At 32.2% G+C, this 26,070-nt stretch overlaps 3 protein-coding genes and 1 non-coding gene across 4 annotated transcripts; 2 read left to right on the forward strand and 2 right to left on the reverse strand.

Annotated features, from left to right (window-relative positions):
* The first annotated feature begins 5,675 nt into the window (after positions 1-5,675).
* Positions 5,676-9,822, forward strand: LOC144560119 (AT-hook motif nuclear-localized protein 10-like). Its single transcript, XM_078309272.1, has 6 exons — positions 5,676-5,963; positions 6,158-6,905; positions 7,358-7,410; positions 7,576-7,707; positions 8,059-8,220; positions 9,194-9,822. Exons 2-6 carry the CDS (start codon positions 6,350-6,352, stop codon positions 9,434-9,436), a joined length of 1,146 nt encoding a protein of 381 aa, XP_078165398.1. The 5' UTR covers positions 5,676-5,963; positions 6,158-6,349; the 3' UTR covers positions 9,437-9,822.
* Positions 9,823-12,976: 3,154 nt separating this feature from the next.
* Positions 12,977-15,259, forward strand: LOC144560345 (cysteine protease XCP1-like). Its single transcript, XM_078309511.1, has 4 exons — positions 12,977-13,520; positions 13,844-14,079; positions 14,530-14,670; positions 14,952-15,259. Exons 1-4 carry the CDS (start codon positions 13,103-13,105, stop codon positions 15,174-15,176), a joined length of 1,020 nt encoding a protein of 339 aa, XP_078165637.1. The 5' UTR covers positions 12,977-13,102; the 3' UTR covers positions 15,177-15,259.
* A 377-nt stretch (positions 15,260-15,636) lies between these two features.
* Positions 15,637-22,220, reverse strand: LOC144560344 (damage-control phosphatase At2g17340-like). Its single transcript, XM_078309510.1, has 12 exons — positions 21,889-22,220; positions 21,729-21,794; positions 21,459-21,525; positions 21,306-21,374; positions 20,884-21,024; positions 18,414-18,542; positions 18,120-18,206; positions 17,644-17,718; positions 17,446-17,523; positions 17,273-17,350; positions 17,105-17,167; positions 15,637-16,006 (listed from the first exon to the last, which is right to left on the reverse strand). The coding sequence occupies exons 1-12, from the start codon at positions 22,056-22,058 to the stop codon at positions 15,932-15,934; spliced, it is 1,098 nt and encodes a 365-aa protein (XP_078165636.1). The 5' UTR covers positions 22,059-22,220; the 3' UTR covers positions 15,637-15,931.
* Positions 22,221-23,259: 1,039 nt separating this feature from the next.
* On the reverse strand, positions 23,260-23,331 carry TRNAQ-CUG (transfer RNA glutamine (anticodon CUG)). The gene has a single exon. It is a non-coding gene; the product is annotated as a tRNA-Gln (tRNA).
* Positions 23,332-26,070: the final 2,739 nt, after the last annotated feature.

A 26,070-nucleotide genomic window follows, 5' to 3' on the forward strand; every position in this document is an offset into this window, starting at 1 on the left:
TTCCTCATTTAATTAATTAATAAGCAAGTTAACTATATCTCTTATAAAAACATAAATCATGTAGTTTAATTATTAAGCAGACACGTAGTTTAATTAATGAACGAAAGATATAACATATTTTCTTTTTGCAAAAGCTGTGCCTACTTTTCTCAAAAAAAAAAAACATGGTAATGGAGCCACCGAACAGGCCCTAGTTTACATAGTAAGTGAGTCTAAGAAATGCTGTCGGAATTTGCAAATACCATAAAATAGAAGGTCCAATGTGCAAAATTGAGCAATTTATAGTAGTAGACCAGATATTATTTAAAAGAATTTTAGGGGTTTAGTAGATGAGATTTGATTTGTTGGCATTTGGTTTTGTATCACGCCCAAAAAGTCTGACTGAGGAGTACCTCCAAAGTAAGGTCTCTTATCGTTCAATAATTCTCTGTGTCATTTACTGTGTTATCTTTTGTGTAACACCTATTTCTACACTCCCCTTTAATAATTAATAATGGAAAGGGAACTGATACAACTTTATAAATGGTTCTCTCATATATTAATTAATCATCATCATTATATCATTTTAATTTGTTGTGTGTACACATAATAAATGGGCACAGAAAATCCGGATGCTCTTGTCACATCATAAATGGACACTTTGGGTTTGGGGGAGACATTACTCGTGATGTAATTATAATTTACATTGCACTCTTTTTAATTTTTTCATGTCACTGGAGATGTCCATTGCACTGCATTTGTAAATAGTTAAATGGAGAGACTAAGGTATGAGTAAAACTTTAGAGGATATTTAGAAAAAGTAAATCCTTATTTTTACAGCTTGCAATTTCTGGAGCATACTGCTTACGCATGATCTTTTTGTCTATTTTTTGTAATGCTTCTATAAAGTTCTCTGTGTAGCGGATCAAATACAACAATATATCCTGTTCTTGTGTGACTTGTGAGTTGTGACCATACTCACAAGATTTGTGAATTAAATCCGAATTAAACTCGAATAATTTATTTTTTTAGTGATGCCGAACCGAACTCCGAATTATTCGGTTGATTGAACTCTGACTGAATTAAACTCGAATAATTCGCGAATTTCGCTTGTAACTGTGAGTTGCTACGTAGTTCTCACGCTATTAAGGGGATTTTTTTGTTTTTGTTTATCCCTTCAAATAAATAACACGATGTCTAAATTGCTACCGGTAGCACTTCAATCTAAGTGTTTACGGGGTCATATTTTCGTATTTGATGTTCAAACAACAAATCCAAACTGTTAGATGTTCAATCTATATTAAAATGTTCTTGGAGACCAAATTTTATATTTTTTGGAATTTTTTTTACTATTTATTAAGATGGTTTGAAAATGCTGTTTTTTAATGGTGCAGAATTTTAATAAAAACAGCGATTTTCAAACCATCTTAATAAATAGTAAAAAAATTCTAAAAAATATATAATTTGATCTCCAAGCACATTTTAATATAGATTGAACATCTAACGGTTTGGATTTGTTGTTTGAACATCAAATACGAAGATATGACCTCGTAAGCACTTAGGTCGAAGTGCTACCGGTAGCAATTTAGCCATACTATATATATATATATATATATATATATAAAGAGAGAGAGAGAGAGATGGGCTACGGTGAGCCATGGAGTAAAATGAGTTGGTGCTCCATGGCACTGTATTTCTATTTTGAAAATCCAAACGACCGATCTGAACTGCTCAACATGATCTCCATATTGAAATGTGCTTGAAGACCAAATTTTACATTTTTTGGAAGTTTTTACTATTTATTACGCAATTTTGAAAATCGCTGATCCGATGATCCATAAATTTTTACTGTTCACAGCAAAACAGCAATTTTCAAAATTGCTTAATAAATAGTAAAAAAATTCCAAAAAAATGTAAAATTTGGTCTCCAAGCACATTTCAATATAGAGATCACATCTGATGGTTCGGATCGATCGTTTGGACTTTCAAAGTGAAAATACGGCGTGGAGTACAAACGCGTTTTACTCCATGGCTCACCGTAGCTCATCTATATATATATATATAGAGAGAGAGAGAGAGTGACTAATGTGCATTCGTATGCATATGGCCCGATATGCATACAGTCCAAATTTGAAATTTCAAAATCCAAAACGTCGATCCGAACTGTTCATCTTGTTCTCCATATTAATGTGTTTGGAGACCAAATTTTACATTTTTCTGAATTTTTTACTATTTATTAAACCACTTTGAAAATTGTTGATCCAACGGTGGCTTAACAAAATAGTAAAATCAGCAGCCCCCGTTGGATCAGCAATTTTCAGAGTGGCTTAATAAATAGTAAAAAAATTCAGAAAATGTAAAATTTGGTCTCCAAACACATATTAATATGGAGAACAAGATGAACGGTTCGGATCGACGTTTTGTTTGAAATTTCAAATTTGAACCACATACACATCGAGTCATATGCATACGAATGCACATTAGTCACACACACTCTCTCTATATATATAATCCGATCTTGTAAGATCCAATTATGCAACAGTTCAGTACATGAGTGGCTAAGCGCTCTCCATTTTCATTAAAAAAATTCAGATCCCATCAAATCATTCAAATTAAGCATCCCAAATTTGACTAAAAATAATAGATTTATCATTAACGACTTTTTTAAAAGATACAATGCTTTAATTAGTTATTTTATATTTTGAAATTTTGAAATTAGTCAAAAATAAAAAAAATGTTTTTATTTTTTTATAAAGTATGATCTTAGTTAGAAACTGACCAATTTTATACTATGAATTTCCGAAAGAGATTGACGACATTCGTCAAAATTATTCAAATTTAAAAATAAATGCTACAGATATACTGTTAATAAATTATAAACGGTGTATACTAATTTTGGTCGAATTAAATTGTTGTTTGATCATTCTAAAATCTTTTTTAAATTAAAACATAAATATTTTCAAATTGTTGGATAAATAGTTAAATGATTTCTAAATCTTGTCTGAATTAAAATACATGCTTTATTTGAATTCCTTAAAGCACAAATTGTGTGTTTGAGTTTGACATAAACAGCTGCCAAAGCAATCTTATCATGTTTTTTTTTTTTTTTTTTTTTTTTTTTTTTTTTTTTTTTTTTTTGGAAAAGTAGACTTGTAGGTAGTTTTCTCATTGGGTGTTCGTTGTTGAAGTTTTCTTTTTCATTTTACAAATCCTATGGATTTATATCCTTGTCTGCTTCACATTTTGGCCTATTCGGCCTCCAATTGAGAATGGGCATATGCACAGAAATTGAACTGAAAAATTCTGTTTCTGTGGGAAAAAAAAATTCAGTTGACGCGACCGAACAAAACCTTTATGAGAGAAAAAATAATTGATTGGGAGCTCCTTGGTTTTCCCAAATGACACAGCTCTTTCAAAAAGAAGATTTTTGGATCTTTGAAATTTGAAAATTTGTATATTAAATCTGACTTATTTAAATGTAAAGATTTTTTTTCTTCTCAAAATCTTTTGTCATGAAAATATTTTTTTTTGTACTCCTTATCCGATAATAATTAAAACGATTCAAAGAAACGAATTATGTGAAAGTTCCACAAAAGTTACTGTTTTGCTGGTTTCAAATCGTATTATTGTGTTTGTAAATCAAGTTTCTAAAAAGTTAGAGGGTTCAGATGTTTCCATCATGCCTCCATTTTTATAAACTTTAATAGTTCAAAATTTTAAAATTATCAAAATAGAACCGTTGGATGTGATCTATGTTATTTTTTTCTTGTGCTCATAAAAAATACCATATTTCAATGCTGTTTTTATGTGAATCAATAAGTTGAAAAATCAATGTCTCTAAATTATCTACATTAGTACATTTTTTACAAGCTCTTGATGATAACCAAAATAAAGTTGGAATGTCATAATTTTTTCCATGTGCATAGACAAAATGATGTATATCATATCCAACGGTTTTATCTGACTCTTAAATTTTAGATTTTGAGTTATTAAAACTTTTCAAAATGGAGGCATAATGAAGACACAAAAAATAGAGATATTTGAACTCTCCTAAATATGTATATTTGTTTTAAAAAGTTCCATTCTCTAGTTTTAACAAATATTTTTAACATCAATATTATAAAATAAAAAGCTAATATTTTTCGATTTCTTAGATAGGGAAATTTCTTTTATAGTTAACAAATTACACAATATATTAATTTTAATATTTGAACAACGCAAATTTAGTAACAATATTGATTGTTCATTGTACGGCGCAAAATAATTATTCGTAATTGCACAGGTACGAAATTGGTTAAAATACCACATTAAAAAATATTTTATTAGAAACCAAAAAAAAATTATTATCAGCTAATTTGGTTAGTAGTAGGAAAATTAGGTTTAGCAGCTAGATATTTATCTGTAAAAAAATAATATGCAAGTGATATGTCACGTGCTAATTCCATCGACTCGACAGTCAACACTCCACCAGACTAGATCAAAAGAACTGGAGCCTCTTTTTTACAAAAATGGAGAGGAATATTGCCTATTAATTTAATATAAGTCTGAAATCTGAATTTCTTGGCAGGGTTTCAAATTTATTGGCTTTTGACCGGACGAAGATACTTGTTGACTCATTTTTGTATTTTTTTTTAATCATATAATTATCACATGGCTTGGATGTTACTTTAACAAAGCAACAAAAACCTAAATTTGAAATTTAATGGCTCTAGATTCTAGCAGATGGCATGTATTATTGTTCATGTAATTTTCACTGCAGCCATTTACTTTTTACCTCAAGTTTCAGACCAGTAAATCAGCTTTATGACAAGGGTATTATTTGTAATTACTGTACAAATTGTTCATTTAATGGTTGGGTATTTCTTTGTAATAATTTTCAGAAAAAATGGCCGAAAGTTTTTATTTGATATTTATATATCTCATAAATAATTTTTTTTTTTGAAATCATAATTGAAAAGATACGAGAGACATAAATATGAACTCACCTTTTTTATTGTGACATTTTACAAGACTAAGAAAAATATTAAAAGAATGTTGTAAGACTAAAATGTTTGATTTTGGTCTCATGGGTGCTTTTTTTTGTAGATCTCTAAAACTGTTAAAATAATAAATTAGGTGAACAAATTAATATGATTTGGAAATTTTCAATAATTTAATGTCCAAACAATTTTCAATATCTTTTTTTTTTCAAATTCTAAATTATTTAAAAATAATTTGAATATTGGTATTTTTTTAAGAAACATGTATTTAAAATAATAAAATTATGTATTACCCCATAATGGTAAATACATAAACAACATATTTCTAATCTTATCATCTATAATACAAAATAATAAAATTCAGTAGCATATTTGTTTTTTAATTGGAAAAATAAACCTACATATTTCCTGACAATGCACTATTATTTTCTTCAGTTTTGTTGAAAGGACATTTTATTTAATTTTCTTTATGAGACAGAGAACAGAAACAAAAAATAAAAAAAAATTAGGAGAAACACATGGGCTGTGTTTTTCAACGAAATTTCGTGTGAAAGCATTTTGCGCCTGTTCTACCTGTCCCTTTATCTTTTATTTTTCCATAAAGACCCTCATATTGGGAAAAATGAAAAAAATTGAAAATTAAAGCCCAAAATTGTAAATTTATACTAAAAGGAAGTGTGAGAGTGTGCTTGGATTTTCTCCCCAATTTTGTCTCTTTGCGTATTTATTTCCTTTGCTTTCTTTCTTTCTTACTGCCTTCTTTCGCAATTAGGGTTTTCTTTTCTAGTTTCTATTTCTATTCTACCCCCCTTTTTCTTTTCTACAAAATTTTCTCCTTTTCTCACCTCTTTTATTTTCGCCTGAAATTCCGGTATTTCCCAAAAATTAAGCGAAATTTGAAGAAATAGGTGGAATTTTTAAGAAAATGCTGTTATGGGCATCTGCTATTTCCCCACTCTCTTTGCTCAATTGTGAGTGTTGTTAGTCTCTGTTTTCACTATTAAGGTTAGGTTTTTAATTTTTTCTTCTTTTCTTTTTGGTATTTTCTTTTCTCCTTTTTCCTTTTCTCTGGTTCTTACTTCTTACTACCAACTTTAGAGAAAATTCCTCTTTCAAATCAAGCATCTCTTGCTTCAATTTCCTCTCCCTTTTATGCAATTCAGCAAAGAAAAACAACACTGATTGTTTCAAATTTCCAGGAGTTCAAGCTTGCTTCTTCTCCCAACTTCTCTTAAGCCTGGTGCTCTGTTTTGAAGAGAGAAGGAAACAAAAGATCTCTCAAAATTACGCAATATACACTCGAAAGTTCGCATCTTTTGTGCATCTTCTTCATGGTGCAATAATCTTAGATTTTCTCTCTCTGCGACTGACGATTTCGTACCAAGGCAACCATGTCAGGCACAGAATCTTTCACCATAGGCATGCACCAACAAAAGAGTCCTGTTCAGACGCAACCCTCCATTCCTTCCATGCGCCTGGCCTATGCACCGGACGGTACCGCCATTTACAAACACGTTACACCAACAGCTGCACCGCCCCCACCACATCCCATCTCCACCTCTGCACCCACCACCGCTCCTCCCCCAACATCTTCCCCGTTATTCCAGCCTTCTCCGACTGCTTCTGGGCCCCACAGTACTACCACCCCTCCCAGCAACGACCCTTCACAAGCTGGCCCTGCGCATGGTTCTGTATTCAATGCTAACCCCGGAAGCGGCACTGAGCCGGTGAAGAAGAAGAGAGGGAGGCCGAGGAAGTATGGGCCCGATGGGAGCATGGCACTTGCACTGGTGCCAGGTGGTGCTGCATCGACAGGAGGAGGGCTCACTCCTCCAGGCTTTGCAAGCCCGCCAGGTGGTGTACCGGGTTCTGTGGATGGGGTGAAGAAGCCCAAGGGAGGAAGGCCGCCGGGTTCGAGTAACAAAAAGGTGCAAATGACGGGTCTAGGTAATGTTTTATACTATTTCTCCCTCTCTTTACACAGAAAAGAAAAATTCAAAGTAAAACAGATATTAATGTGAGGTATGGGGTACTCTGATGATGTCAACTTAGTTTCTGTTTTTTTATTATTGTAGTTTTTTTTAATTTAATTGATAAAATTAGAAAATTAGGATTGACATTGCGATGAATCATTCCCTTACTAAAATGGTAATACATATGGGAGTGATTTTACGCCGTCAAAGGCAACAAGTTGTTTTGTTTGGATAGTAAAATGCGGCTGTGCTGCACAATTTGCACTTTCTATTATTGTTCGTGGTAAATTGCCATTTTACTGTGTTTATTATGGTGAATTCTGTTATTACAGTGAAGCTAATTTAGTAGTTTAAGAAAAGAAAGCTAAGTTCTTTTCCATTTTAAAGTTTACTAATTTAAATTCTGACAGAGAAAGTACAATGCAGGGTCAGCAGGGATAGGATTTACACCCCATGTTATCACTGTAAAAGCTGGAGAGGTAGTTTTCAAATTTGATTTCTTCATTTGTTTTTCAATTTACTGGTGCTATTATTTCACACTTGCAAATGTGCATCACTTAACCACTATAAGTTGATTACTGAAATCATATCCTGGTAAGTTTTTTGTTGTGGTGATAAGCTTTATTGAATTTGTTCTTTTTTAGGATGTATCAGCAAAGATAATGGCATTTTCACAAAACGGACCCCGTGCTATTTGCATTCTCTCAGCGAATGGTGCAATTTCTAATGTCACCCTTCGTCAGGCAGCCACTTCTGGTGGATCTGTAACTTATGAGGTTGCTGCATGATATTTACAATATTATTTAATCCTTTTTTTTTAGCAAAAATGGTTTAATCCATACTGGCCTCCTGGCATTCTCTTATATCAGATGTTATCTAAAGCAAACACCGTAAGAATCTATAACTTCAATATATTTTTTTTCTGGCTTGTTTCCTGTTGCATGAGGGGGGTAAGTGGTGCAAAAATGAATTTGCAAGATTGTGGTTAAAGGAGGCTTTGGTTGTCCAACCTGTTCCACCGATTTTTGTGGTAATTTGTTACATAGAACCAGACCAATTTTCGATTCTAGCTGTTGCGTTTAATAGATCTGTCTGTATCTAAATACATGTAAATTATATAAATGCAGGGTCGATTTGAAATATTGTCTCTGTCAGGATCATTTCTCCTGTCTGAAACTGGGGGCCAGCGTAGCCGGACAGGTGGTCTCAGTGTTTCTCTTGCGGGTCCTGATGGCAGAGTCTTAGGTGGCGGCGTGGCAGGTTTATTGACTGCTGCTTCTCCTGTTCAGGTCTGTTTCCATTTTCTTTGAATTAACTTCCATGCAAGCCCTTGTCAATCTCAAAATGACCAGATTATCCCTGACAAGTGATTAATATCTCCCGTGTGCCCCCATGAAGTCCTATGATTTAATGTGGTTTTCTGTCTCGATTTTGTCAAAATTTTGATCTTTTAAGGGGGTTAACAAGAACTTTTTTCCAAATATGTAAATTATCATCTTTAGAAATGGTTTATATTATTATGTTAAATATCATCCTTGGATATTCTTAAATTATTTTGAAGAAAATATCTTTTCTGGTCGTCTAAAGTTGACAAAAAGAATTTCTTGAATTTTGGGTTCTTTTTCTACAATCTACATGTGGGTGCCAACTTTTTTTAATATTTCGTATAATTTATTGCCACTGAAAAAGTAAAATTTGGTTTACTTTTTGTACGTTCTACTTGTATATTTTCTAAAATGTTAATTTTTTGCTGCTCTTTCTCGGTCAACCAAGGATATGCTAAACATGTATGTATGAAAGGGAAACTAGTCAAATGTTTTGATTGGGTCTGACTTTTGAAAACTCTCCTGTCCTCAAAATTGACTGAATTTGTGATATTCTTTTACAATATTTGACTGATTTCTAGTTTATATTATTGTCTTCATGTTCATATTTCCTTTACGTTTTTTCTCCGTCTTTGAAACTAGCAAGGCACTGATTTTTGTCCCTTATATGTTGAAATAATATATAGAAAAAAATCAATGGGAAATGGGCCAAGAAGTCAATTCTCTTCTTTCTTTAATTTGCTATCGGAGAGTTTGAACATCAAATACAAAAGGAGATAGAAAGAAATCTGAGATTTGGAGTCCTAAAATTGGGAACTTGCAGCGTGAATTTTTTTCAAGATATATGAATTTTATTGCAGTATTCAAATTTACACTTTGAAATTTTTTGAAGTTTACTCGAGAGCCTAAAGTTTATTTAAATATATTTGGCATTCAGGTCGTGGTTGGGAGCTTCATAGCAGATGGAAAGAAAGAGAAAAAGCAGGTAATACACCCGGATCCTTTATCAGCATCTAATAAACTGGGACACATGCCCGTTATGGCGACCGGAGGCAGCAGTTCTCCTTCAAGAGGAACCCTTAGCGAGTCCTCTGGTGGGCCAACTAGCCCGCCTAACCAATCTGCTGGCCCATTTAGTAACAATAACCAGCACGGCTTCTCTAATTTCCCATGGAAATGAAAAATAAAATAATTTTTAGAAAGCTATTGGCTGTAGGAAAAAGTCATTTAGCAGCATGGTAGTACTATTTTTTTTTTTTTGTCTTTTTGTTGTTGTTGTTGTTTAATTCTGTTTTAATGTTATTTATGTGTCAGGGAACTTTTAGGTTGTACTCTTTTGTAGTGTTGTAGCTGTTGTAGGATTTAGGTGTAGTTGTGCTTATTATCTAATATATCTCTGAGGTGTTGTTTGTATTGGAATGTGCTGTGTAATCTGTGTTGTATTTCTCAGATGTCTATGTAGCTAACGTTGCCTAGCTTTTATCCCTGTTTTGGGATAAATTGATTATAATGCTGGTGAAGTGAACAAAAAGGCTTAGTAGAAATAAGTAAATTCAAACAGTGCAATTTACATAATCTACACTTTTGGGTGATTAGTCTGCTTATTTGATATTTGAGTTTATTTAATGACTTGAACAATGTTTATATTATTTTCTTTGATATTCCTCTGATAATAGACCTCTGCTCTCCTGCCATAAAATATATCATTTGATGGTTCCTACTTAAGTAGTAGTCGGTCTAATTTTTGGTAATTCGATTAGGTTCTAGGTTTCAATTTCAAAAGAAAATTAATCAGCTAATTCCTAATTGAATGAGGACTTGTGTATAAAATTAAATTCAAGATAGAGATTACCACTAGATTGAAGAAGCAACGCAGTGAAAAAAACATCTCACGTCTATGGAAATGACGAGACCGAATCGTCTGCCCCCCGGGGGCAGGAAATTCCTGCCCCCAGAGTCTTTGCGAGTGGGGCTTCATTTAAAAACAGTAATAATAGTTAAACCCTAAACAGTAACCGGTCCCACCCCGCAGTGACTCTGGGGGCAGGAATTTCCTGCACCCCGGGGGGCAGACGATTCGGTTTCGGAAATGACGGCCTCCTTTTGTGTTTAGGTCTTGGTTTAAAATGGTGTTGCACTTTGTCACTAGTTAGCAAGGAAGACGCGGGTCTCTCTTCTCTCCTTAAATAATTTATGGAAATTTAGGGTTTATGTGTGTATGCAATTAATTCTATATTCGCAAATTTAATATATTGCCTTTTATAATAATCATTGAGTCGGTTTTTTAAAACCGCATCTTCTGTTTGTGGATATTAAATAGTCTAGTGACAAAGATAATGCTCTTTGTGTGAGAGGTCGCGGGTTCGAAATTTGAAAAATATAAATCTTTATAGATATTAAGTAGTTAGGTAGCTTGACTTCCAATTTTTATAAAAAAACTTAATCTTTTAAAAAAAAACCCCAAAAGAATATCAAAAGAGCGGAGAAAGTTGACTATAAAATAGGCCAACTCACTATCGAATTTGGCCCATAATCTATACTGCTTGATATTGGTTGATCTATAATGGTTTAACCCAAAATTAATTTAAAAGATTAACATATTAATTCCATCCCATATAATTGTTTCGTAGGACATTTCTAACACTAATTTGGTTGTTATAGTATATTTCCTTGAAATTATATTTTTAATGTCTTCTGTTATTCTCGTGATTATCTCTCTATTAAGTGTTATAGCGCTAGAGCCACATACATGCATCAGCTCTGATAATATCTATATCAGTTTGGCCAAAATATTCTTTACTTGTGCTAAATAGTATATTCAGTGTATGATACATATTTTCTATTTGATTTATTCCCTAAATTGACTAAAAGCGTGTTAATTCATGCAGCAAGATGATTAACCATTTTGCCTCAATTTGTAATGAATGGATATCGAATAAGCCATGTTGAAAAAGAAAAAGAAAAAGAAAAACATAATTTTAGTTCTATTACTTTTATGAATTTTGTTGATGTTTGGACTTTGGATTATCATTGTTTCTTGTACGCAAAAAAGAAATGTTATTTCTTATTGTTTAAACTGTTAGTGCGCATTTCATTTTAACTCAATTTCGATCTGATCTAACAGCACATAGCTGAAGTTTGGTTTAAATTTTTATGCAATTTCATTCATTTACTAATCAAAGGCGTGTTTATTTATAACTATGTAAAAAGGCATTTCCCTGCCTCATTTTCTTTATGAAATCAGTAATAAATTGGCCGACAATAAGTTTTTTTTTCAGGTAGTAACAATTGGTTTCATTTTAATCTAATCAATATCAATTCGCACCAGAACACCCTGCACAAAAGTATATCTAGTGCGCATAGTTTAATTGATTTTTGTTTGATGTATCCTAATGGAATTTTTTTTATCTTGGTTTATCACAAAAAAATAATTTGATTGTTAGATTTGGTTGGGGATGTCAATTTTTTTTTCAATATTATGTCTAATTTAATGAACTTTATATAATATGAAAATAGATATAGTTCAACTCTCAACTATAATATCTATTATAATGCAATATACACATTTTGAAAATTACATAATATTCTTCAAACAAGTTTTGGCACACAACATAATCAGTGCAGGTGGAGAAATAAATATAAGCAGAATGCACCCATTGAATAAATTTTTTCTGAACTTTATAATCTTGATTTAGATGTACTTACTAGCTCTACAATAATCAAAATTTGGAAACTATTTCTTGCAAGTTTAACCAATGATCACAGGTTGGTAGTGTAAATTTAAATTCAGACTACACAAATTTGGTCCAGAATATAGTTGCAATCAATGCTTTCAACTCCACTAGCAAGAAAAGAAGCTGGCTTGATTTTGTGTTCAATCTCACACCTTGCACCTAAAATGGAGCATTCTTCCAACTAAGACTATTTAAATTGAATCATCAGCTAATTAAATAATAGCAATTTTTTAGTCATAAGAACTAAGAAGTAAAAGTTGTTATCTATTACTACGCAGTAATGCAGTATACGCTATACATAGAGTGAGACTATGGTAATATACATATTACAGAACAGATCGACCGTGCTATGGCTCCTTATATCTATTTTCAAAGTTCAAACACTTTATCACTGTTAAACATGTTCTCCATATGAAAATGTACTTAGAGACCAAATTTTACATTTTTTAATTTTTTTATTATTATTTTTAGATAGGTTGAAAATCATTAATTTTTAGATGGTCTAAAATTTATAGATAAAGTGATTTTCTACCTATCTAAAAAATAGTGAAAAAAATACTAAAAAGTAAATTGTGGTCATGAAGATCATGTATAACGGTTCGGATCGGTTGTTTAAACTTTAAAAATAGAAATATAGATGTATAACACGCGTCAATCCGTAATATGCATATTACCATAGCCTCACTATTATACATTTATTTTATTTAACTTGTAACTTCTGTATCTTCCAAAAGGAACTTCCATTTTCTTTCTTCTATTTTATTAAACTTGTAACTTGTCATTTATTCTGTTTCCTAATACAATAGCCAGATAGTTTAACTTGCTTATGAATAAATAAAAGTGGAGAAACGAGAAAAATAAATATATAGTGAAAACTCAAAACTAGTTCAAAGCATCCTTCAGATGTTGAATATAATCCAAACTTCAAGCAAATAATTAACTAAGTAAACTGGGTACGTATGAACCAAACTTTAAGCCTTGTAAGCTTGTGCATAAAGCCCCAAACCCAACACATGTAGTTTTCTTGCAAGCAAATATCAAACATCTCCCTATATAAAGATACCTTCACATTGTATAATATCATAAGAGATAAAGTAGATTCACATAACATAATGAATTTCAAATTCACTCTACTATGTTTCATTTGCAGCATGACTACTGCTGCTGCTCTGAAACATTTATCTGATGACAGTTCAGAAAATGTTTTTGAAAACTGGATGACCAAGCATGGCAAAATGTATCAAGGTTTAGACGAGAAACAAAGGCGATTTGATATATTTAAAGAAAACTTGAAGCACATTGAAGAGACAAACAAGCAAAGAAAAAACTACCGGCTTGGCCTGAATGAATTTGCCGACATGCACCACGAGGAGTTCAAGAGCAGGTATCTTGGGCTAAAAGGTAATTTCATGAGGAAAAGTGAGGCTACATTAGGGGATTCGAATAACAAAAATGCCAGCTATTTGCCGACGTTTGTTGATTGGAGGAAGAAGGGAGCTGTTACGCCAGTAAAAAACCAAGGAACATGTGGTAAATGTTTTTTTTTGTCTACTGTTATTATTTTTTATAGCATTGTTCAGGTAAGTTTAAGGAATTACCACATTGTGATTAGAAGAAAGAGACATTGCTTAATAAAAAAGGGAACTTCCAGTAAAAGAGTACCAACTTAAAAGTGTGTTGCTAATCCATTGTAACAGAAGAAAGATTTTGCAGTCTCCCACACAAACCCTAGAAAATGTGGTAAATCCCCAGAAATTGAGAAAAAAATAGAAAGAATGGCCAGTTTGGGCATTTTCATAAGAACATAACACAATCTAAATATCTTAACAAAAGGAGAACATGTATATGTGCAGGGAGTTGCTGGGCATTCTCTACTGTGGCGGCAGTGGAAGGGATAAACCAGATAATGACGGGAAATCTGACGTCTCTCTCAGAGCAGGAGCTGATAGATTGTGACACCACAATTAACAGTGGCTGCAGTGGAGGGCTCATGGATTACGCCTTCTCCTTTATCGTAAAAAGTGGCGGGTTGCAGAGGGAGGAAGACTATCCCTACCTCATGGACGACGGTGTTTGCGAACAAACAAAAGTACTCTCTCTCTCTCTCTCTCTCTATCTCTGACATACAGGAAACATGCACACTGAAATGAAACAGGGCCAAATTATCTCTGGTACCTGACCATCATTGAATGAATTATAGCCATTGATTTGCATCCAGACCTGAACATTGCACGGATCTAGATGCGAGCAAAGGCTTGGATTCTTTCAGGTATCTCATGGGATACTGACTCTTGACAATAACCTCAAAACTGAACTTCCAAGATTCCGATTAGGTGAGAAGACAGGTTAGAGCTCCTATAGCGCAGCAAAGGTTGTTCGTTCAGTTTATTAAACTGACAGCAGTATTTAGAGGCCTACATGCCAGTTCCTAGTGTTGATCAGTGCCAGATTACACTAGTCAAGACTGGGTTGGTTAGGAAACTGGAAACTGAGGGAATTGTGGCTACATACTATAATTACTTCTCTTGTCTGGTTTCAGAAGCACCCGAAAGTAGTTACAATTAGTGGCTACCAAGATGTTCCTCAGAACAGTGAATACGGTCTACTAAAAGCCATAGCCCGTCAACCGGTTAGCGTGGCCATAGAGGCGTCAGGTTTGGATTTCCAGTTCTACAAGGGTGTAAGTGTTCCAATCTTCTATTATTTCTCATTATTATGGAAAACCTACAGCCTTGTTGAAAAATCACATTTTAGCTTTCATTAGTACCTTATAAAGTTCAAAATTAAAAAGAACACCTATAACTTTTTTTATATTATGTTAGGATCACTCATTCTTTATACATTTCTAACAGTAGATTGGGTACGATCGAAGATGATCATTACTTTCAACATGGTAAATGATATTCTCTGATTTTGCAAGAGCAAAAGAAGGAAAGATAAGTCTCCCCAATTTTCATGCAGGGAATTTTTGACGGGTCATGCGGGACCGACTTAGACCATGGAGTGACAGCAGTTGGTTATGGATCATACACTGGCCAGAATTACATCTTGGTGAAGAACTCATGGGGCACTACTTGGGGAGAGAAAGGGTACATTAGAATGAAAAGGGGTACAGGGAAGCCAGAAGGGCAATGTGGCATAAACAAAATGGCATCTTATCCTATCAAAAGGAAAAGCACTAGCTGACTCTAGCTTTTCAATCACTGTTTGTTATTTGTTTCTGCATGCAAGTAATCACAAGAAAGTTACTAAAAGATATTCATTTCATGCAAGCATGTTATGGTGTAAAAATCATTTCGCTAAAAGTAGGTATCTAGGATCTAGTGATAAAAAATCATTTCATGCAAGTATATTACTTGATGGTTCTTTACAGTACAAAAGATGTAGAAATTGACAACTGTATCTTGCAATTATCTATATATATATTGGAAAATTATCAATATATACTTTGTCTACCACTTCACATTTTGTAAGTAAGAAACACATTATCAGTGAGACATCCTATGATAATCTTTAGAAGTTCGAAAACAAATCAACCATGGCTACCCCTTCACATTTTGTCAAGTACCACTACCTATTCAACCAAGCTAAAAGGAGCTTGGCCACCTAGAAATTGTTTATTAATACTTGGTTCGAAGGGCTTGTATTTAACAAAGAAAACAAATATCCTTAATTTTCGTAAAAACTGGGATATTTTTCATTATGAAGGTACCCTTGTCCAACTAGACAAGACATTTTACAATACAAGACTCTTTTACTAGAACCATCGTTTTTTTTTTTATTTTGCGAATATGCCACAGTAAAATCGTAACATTCCCACATGTAGCAAAATCTTTGAGCATCATTGATTAGATACATGTCTCTTTAGCTTTGATATAAGAACAACATCGGTAAAAGAATAGTTTGGAAAAGGGGGAGACCGATGTGGCAGCATGAGCAGTTCAAACCTCATTGAACTTGAATACACAATCATAAAGCCTTCCTCCAAGAAACTGAGCAACTTCTGGATGCTTCACCTATACCAAAACAAAAATTTTAACATTTATTAAAGTGACATAAGCAAATAAAGCAATACTAGGGGTGAAAACAGAGCGGATTTAGAGCAGATAATACTGATACCATATCCATATCAACATTTCAGTGAGCGGACGAATACGGATATGGATAGTATGGATGTCAAAATGTAAAATCAAATCCACCTTAAATGGATACAGATATAGAGCGGATAATCCACAAATACGGATTCGAATACGAATACGTAATGAATAATTGTCGGATAACTGAATCATATGAATAATTCACTTATATAATATAATACAAATGTTATCAAAACATATTTTCTTTTGTAGTAATGCAAAAAAAAAAAGGCAAAAAGAAAAAAAAAACAAAGAAGTTTTTTTTTTTGCATTTCAAAGTTCAAACCCGTTATTAATTTGTTTGAGAATTAAGAAGCACAGGGATTAAGGGAGGGTACATAAAATCCGAACAACAACATGACAAGTGACAACTTCAATTATAAAGTAAGAAAGATTCTCACTGGCAGTCTCATAGTAAGTAATTGTACAAAACAAGGAAACTAGAAGAGCAAAAGGTATTAAAGTCTGGAACCGGCGATGTAATTGATTAGTCCACTATAGATATTGAAGTCGAAGGTCAGGCCTTTATAAGGGTGGAGCCAGCGACATAACTAGTTTACGGTTGAGAGTAAAAATATTTCAGGGCCTCTCACATAAATGGTAAACGGATGTAAGCGGATATCCGCTCCGTTTACGGTTGTCAAAAATTATCCGTATCCGGATCAGGGGTGTTTTCTTCGTATCTGTTAATTATCCGGATCCGTATCCGGATTATCCTTGTCTGTTTAAATCCAGATTCGGAGTGGATATCCGTCGGATAATCCATATCTGCTTACAGCCCTAAGCAATACACATAAATGCATATGATAATATATTGAACAATTTTTAGTTAAAATGAACCTTCGCACTGAATTTTAAAAAAGAAAAAGAAACATATGTTACCATATTGGTACTGAGCAATGAGGGTAATTTTATGACTGGCACAGATAAGAAAACATATATCAGTCAATTTAAGAAAAAAGTTAAAAAGAACAGTACCATCCCAATCTTGATTGAATCACACTTAAATCTTGCATACAGGTTTGTCTCTATTGCTCTACCCTGCACTCAACATAGAAAATAGCAAATCAATACTGTAAAATAGCACCTGTCAGTATTTCACTAGAACTTCAAAAACTAAACAAAAATAAAAAGAGGATATCTTACCATTCCTTCGAGTACAACAAGATCAGCATCACTTGCCATATAGGCTAGCTCTGGTGAAACACTAGTTAAATCAATTACCTGCAGGGAACAAATTACAAAGAAAGTAAAATGGAGTTGTACTAAAATAAAGATCATAGATAATATTATGTTATTAGGGGATTAAAGATACTAACTGGTAAATCATTTCCTGAATTTGCAACAATAAGCCCGGTGGCATCCACACCTACTAGCTGGCCATTTTCATCTTTCAACTGTGTGATAATACAAAGTATGTTCAACATTCTTTCTTGTCCCAAAAATTAATAGTGGCTAATTACATCCTAAAAGAATGTAAGCCAAGTAGTAGATTGCAGCAGCTTGAATTTTATAACCTTGGAGACAATCTCAGTCAACTCAGGATAGGTGATATCATTTATTGAAGGCAAGTCATTGGCAGCCAAAATGACCTATACCAAAGGAGCAAAACAGAAAAGAAAAGAGAAGGAAAAAGAAAAATCACTCAATATGTAAATTACAAAGTCAAGCGGAAATAAAAATTCATTGTTCTTGAATAACAAATAAGTTGGCTGTAAGCCTGTAACAGCCACACCTCCTGCAAAACTATACCCAAGGAACAAAACGGGCAAATAAACCATACCAATCACTACATAGATTAAAAAAGGTCATTGAGTCAATTGATATAGTTTCTAAACAGAAACAAAATGGTTTCATTTATTAGTGTTGCCTGACTACAAAGACATGTAATAGCGGTTTATGCTGGGTATTTTGAAGCTTTCAGGGGCATACATTGAAAGTTTCCTTTTTATTTTAGTCCAAATAAAATGCTTCTTTTAGAAGAAAAACGAACCTGGGCTCCGCGGCGCAATAACTCCCTGGCAAAAGGAAGTATTCCCAAAATTACGTCAGCACCTGAGTTATCCACAAATATAACAGCCTGCAATAAGACCGCAAAAGATGCTTATGTATAAAAAGGATTTTATTTACATAAAGATAAATAAGTTGGACTACTAAGCCTGGTTGTGTCATCAGAGCCACGCACCCGATTAAACATCAATTGGCCAAAATTAACCTCGATTTTTTAATCTAAACACCAATATGTCAATTTGGATTTTTTTTTTTTGGGTGGTGGGGGGAGTATAACCTTTTTCCATGTCTTTTGGGTCCATTTCAATTTGAAGGCATCCAAATCATCGATGACCCAAGGTCTAGGCAGGAGATTCTGACAGCTGGCTAGAAAAGACATCCCATCTTTTGCAAACATCTCAGCAAGCTTAACAACATTAAAAAAAAAGGTGAATTTAGAAAAGGAAAAGAAAAACTGAGCTTTGATATTTATAATTTTTAATATTAGGTGAGAAATAGAGTAACTGGCACAAATGGTCCTTGAACCTTTCTCATTTGGTCCATAAAGTTTTAAAGCTCTCATTATGTTAACCACAGATTTCAATTGTACTAAATTGATCCGAAAATTAAGAGTATTATAAATAAATGAAAAGTCCATGTCACCATGGTGTAAACATCGCTGATTTAGGGCGTGTTCGGCTGACTGGGAATAAATTGGGATTAGTTGGATTTCTAACTAATTGGGAAGACAATCCAAATCACCGTTCGGATGTTAGGTTGGTTCCTATTTCTACCCATTTTAATTCCTGTCTCAAGACCTGTGTCAGTTCAATTTGATGGGAAAAAAAACATCTTCTCAGACTTTATTTTTTTTCCCCAATCACACTCTCCTCCTCTATCTCCCAACTGTTGAATTTTTAATTATATATTTCTATCTTCTCTTTCCTTCATCGTGCCAATATATAAATACTTCTCCTTCAATTAAATTTTCACTTGTGGGACTAAGTGACGACCTTAAAATCTGGACAACAACAACACTTTTTTTTTGTTTACAAATTAAATTGGGATGTTATTTTATTATTAATTATAACAATAGAAATACTTATTTAGCAGACCCACTTTTGTTCAATTTCTTTGTAAAGTCCATCTTAACAAATTCAATTCCATACAAATAATATAACAATGTTCTTGTTATTTTAGAAAGTAATTGCTTCTTTTCAGCACATTTTATTATTTCTCAATTAAGATCAAACGAAGATACCTTCTAGTTTAGTTAAATTTTCTATCCTTTGTATTCTTCGACCTTCTAGTCACTAAACATGATCTACTCTTGAATTCACCTTTTTTTTTTTTAATTATCAATTATGATTTTGAAAGAGATTTATAAATATAAAATAGTCTTCTTTTTCTCTTTACTTATTTGTGATGACAGTTATTTTGGATATTCACTATTTAAAAATGTTCCTTTTTCAATTAATTAATGATTAAAATCATGTCTCTCTAACATCCGGATTGAGACAATACTTACCATTGTTATATTATTATTTAATTACGTTTAATTTTATTATTAATAATTATGTATTAGATTAAATATTTGAGAAAGATAAATAAAATTTTCATAACTAATTCCACAATACAACCGAAATTAAGCAACATGGAAATCTTGTATTAATCACCACAATGATCAATTTGTTAATTTAAATTTAAATATTTTTTTTATTATTTAATTAAGCAAAATGGAAATATTGTTATGTTATGTTATGTTTAATTGATTTAATTAAAAATTATTTTATGATACCAAGTATTTTAGAAAGAAAATAGGATTTTCCACAACTATTCTCACGGTACAACCCATCTTATTAAATATTTATCATTTAATTATAAAAAATATTTTTATTTTATAAAATATATTTAAGAAATAATGTTATGTACTTATCTTATTATTAAATGTATTTATTTAAATGTGTTATTGATAATTTTATTTTAATTTTTTTTTTGTATAATATTAAACATTTTAGAAAGAAAAATAGAATTTCCCACAATTAATCCCACGGTACAAACGAACACTCATTCCAGCACATTCCCATAATTATTCCTGCTTGTGCCCATACTCATGGGTTCCCACTCCCGTCAAATCCCATCCCATGTAATCCCGTGACATCCGAACAGGCCCTTAGTGATGTGGCCTCTACAGAAAAATTTCCATTTAAAGGATATGATGTCCTTCCCAAAGTCATAATTTATATCATTCAATGGGTATTAATGCCATCATCCACGTCAACCGTTATTAGGCGTTGATGATATAAGCATTACTGTTAGAATCCACGTCATCATACAGCCACATAATCCATCAATTTTCTTAACATTTAAACATATGACTAATTTAATAACATACCAAAATTCAAGAACTCCAAAGAATGATATGGGAAATTTGAAACTACAACGACCGAAATGGGAAAAATGATTCTACAAGGACCATCCTATAATTTACTCCAAAATGTATATCAATTAAAATTTTAAATTGAAAGATTTTAAGTTACCATTTTGACCCAATAATAGCGGGTTAGTACAAAAACATAATAAATCTAAGTAAAAGTACATGTTGAGATATCTCAGCCCTTTTCTCATTCCGCATTTGTACATGTGTATGAAATTCATGTTTTGGTAGGGTCAAATGGTCAATAAATTGTTGGCACAAAAACATTAACAAGTTAGTCTTCCAACTAAAGCACTAATCCTAATTCAAGTTCAAGCTATCCAAAGTGTACCTTTGCAGAGCCAAGGTCGAATATGTTTCCAGCTAAAATACCCCTGACCAAATTCTCTGCTCGTTTTGTGTCATCTTCAATGGCATCATTGAGCTTCACAACCCCCTCAAACAGTGTCATTGCCTTTGCATTCTCTTCATCCTACCACCCAGAAATAAAAAAAAAAAAACTAAATCAATCATAATTTGGCCCATAAATAGAATAAAATTCAATCACAGGTGTTTTAGAACTGCCCTATACAATGTTTGCTATAACAATTTTGTTATTATAATGTATTAATATTTCAATAATTCAATTTGGGAGTACTAAATGATACAGATCTTAGTTGAACTCAGTAATAGTACAAGCTCATTGAAACACTTGGTTGTAACTACCTTTAAAAGAGAAAAATATATGTTGAGATACAAAATAGAAACCTGTACCTTGACTCTTTTGAAAATATCAACAAAACCCAACTCTCTGAGTACCACCTCCCGAAGCCTACACAGAAGCTTAACATTCATTTAAAGCATTAGTCTTGATGCTCTATATCTAATTTGGTTTAGAATAGTTAATGGATTAAATACGAATCTTACTATGCAATCCGGAGGCCCACCATGGCTCTCTGGGTTTTTCTTAATTTCCTCAAGAATTGCTGTGTACCTTTTGTCACGAGTAAAATGAGAACCAAATTATGACAGTATCCAAACAAATACAATATAAGTTCAGCAATTATACTAAACAACAGAATTTAAAACAAGTAAATAAAGGATGAAGTCCACTACATTATTATTATTATAATCAATTTTCAAAAGATGGAAGCAGTCTTTAAAAGTTAAAATAAAAAAAGAGAGAAGAGAGAGTACCTCTGTGCAAATTTCTCAGCTTTCACGGGTGCATCAGGAACAGTGGGATCACTCTCAGCTCGCTGCCTGGATCAAATCGAACCAATTCGAATCAATCGAGCAGAGAACAGTTGTATATAAATTCCACATTAATAGAATCTTTCAGAGGAGACTAGATTACTTGAAGGAGTGGACGGAGTTCAGAAAGAGGTCGATCCACTGGATCTCAACGGGGGTCGCCTTTCTCGGGTTATCGGATTCGAACCGATAAGGGATCGTGCACGCCCGATAATTCGTCTCGATCGGAGTCAGGAGAAGCGGAAAAGGCACCGCCGGTGATGAGCTCTCCATTTTTTACTCTCACGCGCTTTCTCCGGTTGTTAGGTTTAATGAAGCCGGGTCTAGTCTAGGTCTGTCAAGTTCGCCGGTGCCGATGCGAGGTCCAAGTGGCCGAACTGGAGACGGCGAGCAGGTAGAAAAGAAAAAGAGATCCTTTATTCCTTATTTTGGTTTGGTCAGATCTTTCCTGGCGGATATAAAATTACGTCTGTGTAGCGAGTTATCATGATACGACATGTCAGTGAATTGGCGCAGATATTTAGAAATTTTGTATGGATCACATATTCGAAGTATATTCGAGGAGAATATTAATAGTGAATAGGCCGAGATTTCTTCAGTAACTTTAACTAAGAGAATTTGAGATGGACAAATATTTCAAGATGGGTTACATAACTGAGGATTTCTCCCAAAAAAAAGAGAAGAGGATCGTAATTTTCTTATAGCATTTTTTTTTTGAAATGAAATGAGTAGGGCTGCATAAAAAGTTCGTAGTTCGTAATTTGATTTGAGTTTGATTCAAAAAAAGTTCATAATTAATTCGATTCGAAATTAGTTCGTTCTGAAACAAATCAAACTAATTTGGTTCGAATCTTATTCAAATTCAAACTCAAGCATGATATAATTCATTCGAAATTGATTTGCGAACTATTTAGATTCGAATCTTAAATAATGCAACTAATAGATTCAACCATCAATTTTTAATAATGCAGGAACCAAACTTATATTAGAGCTCAAAATTATTACTATAATGACAACTTATAATATAGAAAAATGTTTTAGTAGCGTAACAAATTAACAATGGAATAAGTTCTGTTTAACTAGTCTTATGTTGTGATTTTAATCAATCCAGTAGCTTAAAGGGTAAGAGAATCTTGAGCTGGCTTATAATCCATCAGTGTGAATTTGTGAAAGGTAAAATGAAACCGTGTGAATTTTGTTCTGCGAGAAGAAAACTAATGCATATAAATTATCGGTATAACTAAGACTATCAAAAAAATTTGTAATTTGTAATTTGATTGACTTTGATTCGAAATATTTATAGTTGACAATTAATTCGATTTAAAATTAGTTTGTTCTAAAACAAATCAAACCGGTTCAGTTTGAATCTTCCTCAAACTCAAACTTGATTTGATTCCTTTGCAGCCCTAAAAATGAGAGGCAAATCCGCAAATGTCAGAGAAAATAAAAGAACGACAAAAATAAGAGGAAAAAAAGGTCCCACCGAGATTTGAACTCGGGTTACTGGATTCAGAGTCCAATGTCCTAACCACTAGACCATGGGACCGTTTGTGTTAGGTTTGAAATTTTATCTATATATATTATAGTTATCATTTATCTCTCACACCAGCCAACACCTCAATGGGTATCCGAAAATTAGATACAAATATTTGATATCTGAATATCTGTACAGATACATATATGGTTTTGAATTTTAATTATCCATATTCGAATAATAAATATATATCATGCAGTTTAATATATATTATGAAAATATTTACGTATATATCTCCGGATATCCAATATCCGATATATATTCATATGTATTCGTCTAATATCCGATTTATATCCGTATCTGAAAAATAAAAACAAAAAAAATATGATTTTACCACTATCTGGTTCATATAGGGGTGAAAACGGATCCAAATCTGTACTCTCTTTTTTTTTTTCTCTAGATACAAATATGGATCAAATATTAAACATATACACACAGATTGGATATTGGATATCGAATATCCATAGATATATAAATAAATATTTTCATAATATATAATTTAATTCATTTTCATAATATATAATTTAATTCATTTTCATATATTAAATTATATAGTATATATCTACTATTCACATACGAATAATTAAAATTCAAAATCATATCCGTACTACTATCTGTATAGATTATCGAATATCTGTATCTAATTTTTGAATACATATTGGGATATTGATCACCAAAATAATATTTTATATTTCAAATTATTATGGATATGTCACATTATTTATACTTTTTCTTCGTCCAATTTAACCCTCTCAGTCTTATTTTTTTCATCAGATATCTCTTGTATCATACTTCTTTCTCATCATTTAAAAATATGTCCATAAAATTTTATCTCAATAATGTTTTACAAATTTCCAACTCCTAATAAAATAGATCATCATATATATTTCGTGTGCAGCAGAAAAATAGTACATATCCAAAAAATTTCATTTTCATATTTGAACATAAATTATATGTTGTTATGTGTTTTTTTTTTGTAATGGCAGCATGCAATATAATTTATATCGACATAAAAGAAAATAAAAACATTCAAATTTTCTTTATGTTAAACACTAAAAAAATGATAATAATTAATAAGACAAGATGTAAGATTTAAAGGGGGGCCCAACTTTCCATAAAAGATGGAAAATTCAATATCATAAAAACTAAATAAGAAGGTTTACTTACTGAAATTATTTCGAAAAATTAAAGTATCAAATTGCTACCAAATTATTTAAATAATAGGAGTTATTTATTTGAATGAAAAAGTACACGAAATTTGATTTTAACGGATCAAATTAGGGATGGAACTCTTGCGGTTTATTTAGGATTTTCAAAAGAAAAGGCATTCGAATATTATTACAAGATTTAATTTTTTCATGACTCTTGTATCATACTTCTATCTCATCATTTAAAAAATATGTCATTCTTTTGTGAATTTTCATTATATCGGACATTCGAATAATTTAATTCTCCTTTTTTATTTCTCATGTAAATCAATTGAATATTATTGCAGATTTTCATAAGAAGACATTCGAATATTATTATGAATTTAAAATCAATTTAATAGATTTTTTTAGTTAACCTCATCAAAAAGTTTTGTGCTGAAGAACACCCTAATTCTCCTCAATTCTTGCCAGCATATTTGTGTTGTGTTACATCTACAATTTAATTACTGATAGTTAAATTAATTTCTGTCAGTTGTTTTTTTTTTATCTATTTCTATTGTTCTTATTTTGTAATTTAAAGTTTTTTTATTTATATTTCAATAATAATATTGTGGTTTTTTTTTGCAGGAGGACATCACTAGGGAAATGATTTTCTGGCAATGATACTTTTACTCATTTTTTATTTATATTCAAAAAATAAATAAAATTATAAAAAATAACCAATTCGGTTCTTTTTTTTTCCAAAACTACCCAAACTGGAAATTTTTTTTCCGGTTTCAACATCCAAAACCGGAATTTTTTTTTTCCGGAAACTCAAATCTAAAACCGGATAAATTTTTTCTGGTTTTTGGTCCCAAAACCAATTTTTTTTTCCGGAAATGGAATTTTCCAATTTTTTATTTTTATTTTTATAAACTCATTTACTATATATATACATATATACATGTAATATATGTATATGTATAGTAAATGAGTTTATATAAAAAAAATTGGAAAATCTCATTTCCGGAAATTTTTTTTCCGGTTTCGGGACCAAAAAGCGGAAAAAAAATTCCAGATCCAAAATCGAAATTTTTTTATCCGGTTTTAGATTTGAGTTTCTGGAATTTTTTTTTTCCGGTTTTGGATGTTGAAACCGGAAATTTTTTTTCCGGTTTAGATAGTTTTGGAAAAATAGAACCGAATTGGTTATTTTTTGGATATAGATAAAAAAATCGGCATAATATTCTACAAAGGGTGCGCAAGTAGGGAAAGGATTGTTGTAAAATTGTTGAAAGAAATTTTTTTTGTTACGTGGTATATGTTCATAAAATTTTGGTAATGTATCTCCCTACCTTATTAAGGAGCTTAATGTCTAGATCCTGCAAGGGTTGTGATTAAAAGTTAAATTTTTGGAATTAATATCAGCCATTCAATTTTCAGATCACATACAGCAGAATTTTCTAAATTTTACTCTTCAACACATAAGACCCCACTGTTCGCGCCACATAGGATCCCTAAAAACCTAAAACACTTCCTGGCGCTCCCTCTTCACCCCGTTCTCTTCCTTCCGCTCCGTCTCTTCACCCCTCTTGCCTCCTCTCACTTCCACGCTCCTTCTCCC

This window comes from Carex rostrata, chromosome 10 (genome assembly GCF_964058835.1).
Source record: "Carex rostrata chromosome 10, lpCarRost1.2, whole genome shotgun sequence".
Classification (NCBI taxonomy): domain Eukaryota; kingdom Viridiplantae; phylum Streptophyta; class Magnoliopsida; order Poales; family Cyperaceae; genus Carex; species Carex rostrata.

Coding starts and splice junctions, on each gene's coding strand:
- LOC144560119 (XM_078309272.1), top strand. CDS start 6,350: ATGTCAGGCACAGAATCTTTCACCATAGGCATGCACCAACAAAAGAGT. Junction 7,411..7,575: donor TCACTGTAAAAGCTGGAGAG/GTAGTTTTCAAA, acceptor GTTCTTTTTTAG/GATGTATCAGCAAAGATAAT. Junction 8,221..9,193: donor CTGCTGCTTCTCCTGTTCAG/GTCTGTTTCCAT, acceptor TTTGGCATTCAG/GTCGTGGTTGGGAGCTTCAT.
- LOC144560345 (XM_078309511.1), top strand. CDS start 13,103: ATGAATTTCAAATTCACTCTACTATGTTTCATTTGCAGCATGACTACT. Junction 14,080..14,529: donor GTGTTTGCGAACAAACAAAA/GTACTCTCTCTC, acceptor GTCTGGTTTCAG/AAGCACCCGAAAGTAGTTAC. Junction 14,671..14,951: donor ATTTCCAGTTCTACAAGGGT/GTAAGTGTTCCA, acceptor ATTTTCATGCAG/GGAATTTTTGACGGGTCATG.
- LOC144560344 (XM_078309510.1), bottom strand. CDS start 22,058: ATGGAGAGCTCATCACCGGCGGTGCCTTTTCCGCTTCTCCTGACTCCG. Junction 17,168..17,272: donor TTGTTGTACTCGAAGGAATG/GTAAGATATCCT, acceptor TGTTGAGTGCAG/GGTAGAGCAATAGAGACAAA. Junction 16,007..17,104: donor ATTCAATCAAGATTGGGATG/GTACTGTTCTTT, acceptor GTTTTGGTATAG/GTGAAGCATCCAGAAGTTGC.